The 9,250-nt window shown below is 48.1% G+C and overlaps 1 protein-coding gene across 1 annotated transcript; it reads left to right on the top strand.

Moving 5' to 3' along the window:
- The first annotated feature begins 612 nt into the window (after positions 1-612).
- On the top strand, positions 613-2,484 carry LOC124170477 (fork head domain-containing protein crocodile-like). The gene is made up of 2 exons (XM_046549203.1): positions 613-828; positions 961-2,484. Exons 1-2 carry the CDS (start codon positions 613-615, stop codon positions 2,482-2,484), a joined length of 1,740 nt encoding a protein of 579 aa, XP_046405159.1.
- The last annotated feature ends 6,766 nt before the right edge of the window (positions 2,485-9,250 follow it).

The following is a 9,250-nucleotide window of genomic DNA, read 5'->3' as shown; positions in this document are numbered from 1 at the left end:
CCGCACGCACACACAAGCAACACAGACGGGACGGGCCCTCCCGAGATGTTTTCCCTTCATCTGCTCCGTAAACGGACCGTGTTGTGAGTGATAACAGAGCGCGCGCAGACCCAAGTCGGCTCTCCGACGTCGGCGTCCCTTTCCCGGGCGTCCTCTCCCTCGCGACGCCGTCGCGACGACCTCGCCTCGCCGCCTTCGCTTGTTTTCCCGCAATCCAAGTTCGCCTCCTTTCATAAAGAAGAAGAAGAAGCTCTCCGCGGCGGCTTAAAGGGGGGCCCTCCACTTCCCCCTTCCCCCTTCGCCCATCTTACCCCCCGCCCCTTCCCTCCTTCCCGATCGCGGCCCCCCCCTTTCGGACCGGCACCTTCCCGGAGTCCACGCGCCCGGCGCCCGCTTTTATCTTAAGGAGGAGCAGAGAGCTCTCGCCGCCGATCCAGCGGAGGCCCCCACGCCCTCCTCCCCGCCCCCGGCGAGGGCCCACCGCAGCCGGAGTCGCGGGGGTCCCCGGGGGCCCTCCGTCGCCGGCCGCCGACTGATTGGAGATGGCGCGCGAGTGAAGGAGGCCGCGCCCGGAGGACGTTGTGCTCAACCAGTAAGCTGGAAGGCCCCAGCATGCACGCCCTCTTCTCGGACCAGACCAACGCCTACTACCACCGCCACCACCACCACGCGGCGGCGGCGGCCGCGGCAGCCGCCTGCGCCTCCGGGGGCGGCGCCGCTGGCTACCCGGCCGCCGCCGCCTCCGCCCTCGCCGCCACCGGAGCCTCGGCCTCTTCCTCGGCGAGCGCTGCCGCCGCCGCCGCATATGCCTACGACCAATACTCAAGTGTGGCGGCGCGGTACGGGCCGTACGCGGCAGCGGCAGCAGCGGCGGCGGCAGCGGCCAGTTCGACGTCCGCCGCGCACTACCACCACCACCCGCACCACGCGGGCGTGCACCACCACCATCAACACCAGCAGCACCACCACCACCTAGGCGGTGCGGGGGCGGGCGCCGTCAAGGACATGGTGAAGCCCCCGTACTCGTACATCGCCCTCATCGCAATGGCCATCCAGAACGCCCCCGAGAAGAGGATCACGCTCAACGGAATCTACCAGTTCATCATGGAACGCTTCCCCTATTACCGTGAGAACAAGCAGGGCTGGCAGAACTCCATCCGACACAACCTAAGCCTTAACGAGTGCTTCGTCAAAGTTCCCCGGGACGACAAGAAGCCCGGCAAGGGCAGTTATTGGACTCTGGACCCTGATTCCTACAACATGTTCGACAACGGCTCCTACCTCCGGAGGCGGAGGCGGTTCAAGAAGAAGGACGCGCTGAAGGAGAAGGAGGAGGCCCTGAAAAGGCAGCAGCAAGCGGCAGCGCAGGGCGCTGTGTCCGCGGTGGATGGCTCCAAAGGCGCGGAAGAAGTGGCGAGGAGGGAGAAGGCGGCCAATGAAGAGGGTGCGCCGCTGTGCAAGCCGAAAGCGGAGCCGGGAGAGAAGATCTGCACCAAGTACCAGGCGCAGCACCTCTTGCAGCAGCAACAGCAGCCGCAGATGCACCACGGGGTCGTGCATCACCTGCACCAGCAAGGAGCGTCCACCACCCCCGATCAGCAGCACTGCCTCATGGCCCAGCAAGGCCACCACCTCGCCGTTAAGTCGGAGGTGCTGACGGAGGCGGATGCCATGTCCGAGTCCCCACACGACATGCACCTTCTGCACTCGCACCACTTGCACCACCACCACCACGGCACCTCCGACGGCGCTGGGCCGCTCCTCTCCCTGCCGCACCAACAGCCCTTCAGCGTCGACAGCCTCATGACGGCCTCCAGGGACAGCGGCGGCGTGTTCGTCCGGCCCGTCGGCGCCATGTCCTACTCGCCCTGCCACGTACCCCCAGGGCCCCCCTCGGGTCCTGCCCTCCCCCAGGGGCCACCCACACCCGGGGCCGCCCCTTACCACGCCCAGTACTCGCTGTCGCACCAGCAGCATCATCCTCAGCACCACCACCAGGGGCAGGTAATATCTCAGAGCCGGCAGGACGACGACCCCTGCTCCCCTCCTTCCCGCCAGCAACAGCACCAGCCGCAGCACCACGGCGCCCTCACCGGGCACCACCAACACGACCAGCACGCCTTCGTGAGCCGCGGCGCGCACGCCTCCTCCGTGGTCTCCTGGTATGGCGTCCCGGTGTCGGCGACGGACGCGGCAGCGGCGGGCGCGGTCCTCAGCGGCGGTCCGGGGTCGTCCGACGACCCCTCAGCGTCCTCAGGGGGTGCGCCGGCGTCGGTGGGCGGCGTCCCGGGCCACTCGGCGTCCCCGGCGTCGTCCACCTCGTCGACGGCGTCGGCTGGCCCCTGCGGTGCGCCCGCCGGGTTCCGCGAGCTCTTCGAGGGAGTGGCGAACGGTGGCGGCGGGTGCGAGATGGGCGGGTTCCGCGGAGTGGCGCAATACAGGGGCGGATACTTCGAGGATGGCGGCGGCGGCGGCAAGTACTGAAGAGGTGTGTGGAGGAGGAAGCAAGGTGCCGGGACAGCTGGGACGAGTGCCAAGGGAGAGCTATGTGGATGGCCTAGCGGAGTATTATTCAGTGAAAATGAAGTGCTCCTTAAGATTTGTTACTGCGTGTGAGTCCTATTCAGTTGATGTGCGTGTGATTGAAACACTACGTTACGCGTTTACGCACTTAGTACACGGATCCAGCTGTAAGTCTGTTCATAGCATTGTTTGTCTGTGTGTTTGTGCGCGCGCAAATTTTATCGTTCACCTCTCTTGACGTTTATGTGGTCGTAATCGTGTTGAGGGGCCCGCCCCGCGGTCATCGAAAAGGATAATCGAACCCGATCGTCCCTGTTCGACGTGTGTCCCGGGAACTAGCGAAATCGAAGCCTTTCAGTGATACATTTGATATTCACGGAGATGGGAAGTATTAGACTAAATTATCGCAAGGTTGATCATGTAGATGGCGTGAGACTAGTTTAAAAGTTTTTCCCATTGGGCGAATTACCATGGAACATGCTTCATCAGTATTTCTTTGAATAATTCTCGAATGCATTATGGGTGTGCAACTGATAAAGAATGTAAGCATTTATTTGTGTGCTTGTGAGTGGCTGTTAGTGTCTGTTAATAGATTTCCTGCGATTGCCTTCCCTTCATTCGAGTCGGTGCAGCATTCCAGGCGTGGCCCTCATGTTATAATGGGTATTGCCCCATCCTCTAGGCTGTTTCCTCTCTTGCGAGTAATAATCCTCTAAATGCGCATGGCCCACCGTTGAAATGCTGCGAGAAGGCATGCGAAGACGTAATCGCGCTCGGCTCTCGTTGTACACACCTATGAAGCAGCTGTTAATGGCTGTAATAGCTCATATTCTTCACCAAAAGTTGGCTCTTGATCGCTTCAATGAATCATAATATAAACGCTCCAATCGATCATTGTAATCAAAATTTCGGTTCTGAATCTTGCCATATCGTGGAGGGTGTGCCGTATCTTCTCTTAGAGCGACTCAATTATTTTAATTCCAAATCAGATCAATAAAATTCCAAATCAGATGGGGAGAAGAGGAAGATCCTTTCGATATTCTCTGTCACTTAAAAGATTTCCATCATTGTTTAAAGTCTACATCGATTGATGATTGTGCCACTTTCTCAGAAAGTAGTTTCCTGATCGTTCTTTTTTATTGTTAATCTTGGATGCATTAAAAATCCTCATTGATTCAATAACTCCCAAGGAATGGTAAACTGTTCATAGAAGTTCACAAAATAGATACTGCATTTTTATCGATGAGTTCATGCGCTTCGAGCATATTTAAAAAAAATCACAATTAGTCCATGTACTTACAATCGGTAAAATTTTTGCTGCGATATGATGCGAGTTCATAGACACATGTAAATCAATAACTGCAAAGAAAAACGTTATTGATACTCCCACTTGTAAATTTTTAAATTTTCTTTTCATTAACAAGCATTTGGAATGAGATTTTATGTTTTGAGGTCGCTGTGGGAATATCCCTTTGTTCGGGGGTCGATGGGTACCGCGGCGCCATCGCGTCTACCGATTCATCCATCCCCTCTCCTTTTCGCCCCCTTCCCTCCCCCCCCTGGTACCCTACACCTTCCAATCTCAGCTAGTGAATGCGTGCCCTCATACCTATCTTCCACTCGCCAACCTTAACCGTGACCTTTTAGACTCTAATCATTTGACGACTCGCCTGAACTTTTTTTTGGAGAATATGCCATCGTGAATTGTGCTACCATCAGCAATATTTCACCGTAAGATCGCATTAAATTGAATTTGAGTTTTGAACCGAGGTCAGCTATGTTGCTTTTGGTTCGTCAAGTAGCTAATAAGACCTCAATCAGTGTTGATGACAATAAATACTGTGCGGAGACATTTGGGTTTGTCTGGGCAGTTTTTATTACCACGAATGTGAAGATAAGCTGGTAAGCATAAACATGTCTAAAATTCCCATCGCACCGGAATGGCAAAAAAAGTCTGGAATTAGACTTCACGGTTTATTCATGCTATTAATATTCGGGTTGGGTTGCTACAATTTCCTTGCATGCTATAGGATTTTTCTCTTGTAATATAACATTTATTTTGAAAGCTTAATGTGCGAAATATTTCACAACCTCTAATTCTCGGATGCTACATATCGTAAGGATTACAGTGGAAAACTTTGTTTTACCGCTTGAGAGGAGATTAAAAAATAATGGAGTTATAATATGATCCAGAATAATGGTTAAGTGCCTCGGTAAAATAATGATGTTCCATCAGCATTTCTTCAAGTTGAAATGATGTTAATTGAGCCAGTTATGCAAACTCCTTATACCCCATTAAATTGCATAAACAGTCTGAGATTTTTCATTGTACTCATCGGCAAATGTAGCGTCACAGTATTATGAACGAATGGTAAAAAATTTCCTTCGTTTAGCTTTCGAATAAATTTTCCCATCTCCTGAGAAAAATTAAACGCATGCGAGGAAACTGCTGATTTGTTGTCCAACCCGCAGATTTTACATGCATGAATACACCAAAAAGTCTATTTCCTGATTTTTCTGTGTTATTTCTCCACTGTGGAAATTTACGATATTTTTTGGATGGGCTAGCTTATTTTTTTACTTTCCCCGATTACGATTCTAAAACTTTTTGAGGAATCACTCTTTACTTTCACAAATGCTAAAAGTGCAACCGTCACCAAGTTCAGTGAAATGGAAAGGGGAGATGACACCAAAAAATGAAATCCATATTTTAATTCTTGAGTGGTAATCGCCATAATTTCACACATTTAACGGCACGTGCGTCAGTTACGGAAAAAAATCCCGTGCATTATCGACAACTCACATTGTCAGCTATCAAATTGGGGGAAATTATCTCTTTTGGAAACCTCCCGTATTTAGGCGATAAATTCATTTTTGTATATTGAGGAGTGAATTTAATAGGAACATGCTAGGACATAGTTTGTAAAAATGAATTTGTCTTTTGCTCAAAATCCTCCTTTACTTGTGTAATCAATTTAAGAGATAATAGCTTACTAGAAATAATTAGTCATAGCGTAAGAGATTCAATGGTTTTCCTAGCGAAGGCATATCGGCCGTAGACAAGTATGCTTGGGATATGTTCTTTGAAAACCTCGTTTTTCACTAATTGATCCTCAGTAACTCTTTTTATCCCATCGTGGTTCATTTTTATATGCCTGAAAATGTGACAAATATTCATTCTTTCAGTTGGTGTAACGGTTCTAACGGTTAGCAAACTCTCTTGGCGTCTTTTCGTTTCGATGTTGTTGGTAGCGCCCTGAGTGTTAGCAATCGTAGGAAGATGCAAACATCCCGTACCATCTTCTCTTTCCCCTAAGGAATCAATGCAATGGGGTCATTCGTCATAAGGGTATATCAGATTACTCACGCAATTGATGCCAACATCCTGGCGCCAATGCCTATGATTACGATTAATGATCGGCGACAGCTGAATCCCACAATGCTGCAATACGAACGGTTGAACTTACGATTAACGAAGTAAATGATGGGAAACACTTGCTCAAAGCATAACACATATAATTGCGCAACATGATTACGTATGTTTTAGTGTCAATCATTTCCGTATTTTCTCGGATTGGGATCCTTCCCAACACTATTAATAATTAATTGATTTTCCCGGATAGGTTCAATAACAGCTAAAGGACCTTCTGTCTTCGCTCACCTTTTGAACACGCGCGTGATTTCTGAGGAAAGTCAATGCCGTGCTAAATTTACACCGTGGCTAGGATTCTTTGATTCTTTCTCGGAACATGATCCTCCCATTTGTTTGGTTAAATACCGTGGAAAATAACGACTGCAATAATGTCGGCCCGATGGTCCTTCTGGTAAAGACATAACGGTCGCAGATGGGTGCGCTGGTGATATTTTCCCTTGAAAGAGAAAGGCAGTGAATATCGGCGGATGCGGTGGGGGCTTTTTTTTTCTGGGGGGTAAGGGGGTTGGAAGGGGGTGGGTTTGGTCGGTTACGCGCGGGTGGTCCCGGCGGAGATTTCCCCCACCCCCATCTCCCTCCTCCCCCCGCTCCCGTCTTCGACGTCGTTCCGTCTACTGCCGCCCCCGCCCGCCCCCATGCGCCGGCTAAGCGCTGCCCCCCGTGGGGCTGACGTCCTAAGGCTCCCTCGTCTCTGTCTTACATCTGTTTTCGCTCGAGAAAAGTTTTTGAGCCACGTCGGCTTCCCCCTCCCACCCGCCCTCTCGACTCAGGGTTCAGCCACGGGTCAGCGCCGTTCGCCTCCCAACCCTAATCTCTTCAATTAATTATCCGCTCAACACGCTCGCTCCCCGAAATTCCACCCCTCCCCCTCACTTTGCATTTCATTTTTTTTCGGCACGAAACTTTTTCTCGAAGAAATCCAATGCGAGGAATTCGCGGTGTAACTTCTTCTCTCTCGGCGCATCCCCTTTCTTCACCTTCCTTTCGCCGTCGGATTCATGGACTTGATTGGCGTCTGCCTTCTTGCGATCCCCACGGATTAGCAGTCATCGTGCGATACGTCTCACTCCCGCTCTCGCCATAACTGCACGCCCGTTCGGGGCTTTCATCGGCGTCCTTGTCATAGTCCTCTCGACCAGCCACACATCTGAAAATGTCAACGAATGTCAACTCGTACACATGTATATATTTAATGAAAAAATTCGATTAAATTTGATTAAAAAATTAATAAACTGATAATTAATGCTTCAATGATGAGTTACAGAGATTTGCAGCAAGCGTTACGTGATGCATCGAATGAACGTTGCTCATTTTTCGCTATTCATTTTATCTAGTTGCGATTATTTGAAATATTGATGCGGTTTAACATGCTGTCTTGACTAGGTGTACTTTTCTGTGAGGTGATTACCTGCTTATGGATTTATGAAATTTGATTTAAGAGACATGAGTATTGGTAATGTTTTTATTTCATGCTAACTTTTCCTTTCTCAATTAGTTTCATACATACGTTACAATTGTAATAGAATATTTTTATTTTGCTCGAGATATAAAATAATCGTTTTACTTATACACTTCTGGCTTACATTACATATTTTGCACATATGTGTTTTCTCGCGATGCGTTTGATTGCAATGTCTTATTATGTTAGGAGTTCGATTATCTTCATCGCTATCAACGTATTGCACACAGGACTATACTGACGATAGTTGTGAGGTGGATAGTTTGGCGAAAGATAGCACTTTAACGATAACAGTTTGGCGATCAATGGCGAGAAAGAATCTAATTATTTGTCAACTGAGTAGTCAGAGCAATTCTTAAATGATATGACTTTTAATTCTGAGGATATATGGCATTTTTCATGGTCTCCTACTTCCACAAGGTTTCTGAAAGTGTTAAAGTTTATCTCTCGTTTGCATAGATTTTTAGTTTAATTAGTCGTGGATAGAGTGATGGGCCAAATGCTCTAATTTTACCGTAATACGAGTTGATACTCTTGAAAGCGTTGTATGATACATCGGAGTAAACAAACCTTAAGGTGACTACGCAGTAGCCAAAAAATTAACACAATATTGAAACTCCCCCCTTCAATATCATCGGGGAAAAGAAAATATTTATTATATTAAGGTTTTTTAAAAATTCCGCTGCCTCTTCCTCTTTGTAAGCGTTAAATTTAACGAAAATCAAATTTTCAAAATCAATTGATAAAATAAATCAACCACACGCTATAGCTTGAATAATAAATTTAGGCTAATAGGGATTACGTGAACTAGATGATGTCACCATTTCAATCATGCCCTGTCAAAAATCACTCTTGTTTACATTAACTGTGGATGTTATCCTCGATTATGTGCGACAGGAGGCATTCATTTTTCCATTCGTTGTTTGGGGGAACTCCAGGAAGAGGGAATCTCCTTCTTCTTTTGGACATTAGCTGAGGTCAAATGAGCCTAAGTTGCTTTCCGGTCGTAAATATTGATTTGGTGTGAAGTCAAGGAGGCGCGGCCCGACGATGAAAGGCCCTTGCTCGTGTGGAGAGCGGGCGCCTCTTGAAAGCCGTGACTAATTGCGGGACTTCAAGGGCCAATACTCTCGAAAGGGGACTTGCTTGCTTTGAGGATCACCTCGGACCCAGTGAGAATCCCGAAGGATAGTTTAGCTCGCTGTCCACTCTCCTGTAGTGTAGAAACGCCGGTGAATAGCGTGGTACAACGTCAAATACTAGTGCGAGGGATTCAGCCCTGCTATACCAGAAATGACTACCGTACATAGCTTAGAAAGAGAAGGCTTGATCGAACTAACGTTATGAAATAGGTGATGGTTGTTTTTCTCTTTGTTATTCCATCGTCTGGATTAATCCTGATGGTGTATGTTCTTAAATTTTTATTTGGGATGAAATTAACTTACGGAAAACTACTTGCAGAGGTATTTCATCTTGTTTTATCCTCAATTTTTCATTACTAACGCCTATAAATCCAACCAAAATGTGTGATAGTGATCTCTGCATCGAAATATTTCTCATTTCAGAAGGCTTTCTTATTTTCATGTGTCTCTCCATTTCTATGTTCGCTCTTACCTTTTCCGACTGAGCGATCGGAAGAGATATTAAAAATCATGAGTGATCACTATTTTGGATTTCTTATCCTGTGAAAGAATAGAATATTTTTATTTTTCTCGAGATATAAAATAATTTTTAAACTTCTGGTTTTAATACATACTTTTCACACATGTGTTTTCTCTGGAAAAATTTGGGTGCAATGTCTTCATCATGTGTCAGTTGTATCTTGAATATATCAC

The sequence above is a fragment of the Ischnura elegans genome, chromosome 1 (assembly GCF_921293095.1).
Source record: "Ischnura elegans chromosome 1, ioIscEleg1.1, whole genome shotgun sequence".
Lineage (NCBI taxonomy): Eukaryota > Metazoa > Arthropoda > Insecta > Odonata > Coenagrionidae > Ischnura > Ischnura elegans.
This window is presented reverse-complemented; position numbering and strand designations above follow the sequence as displayed.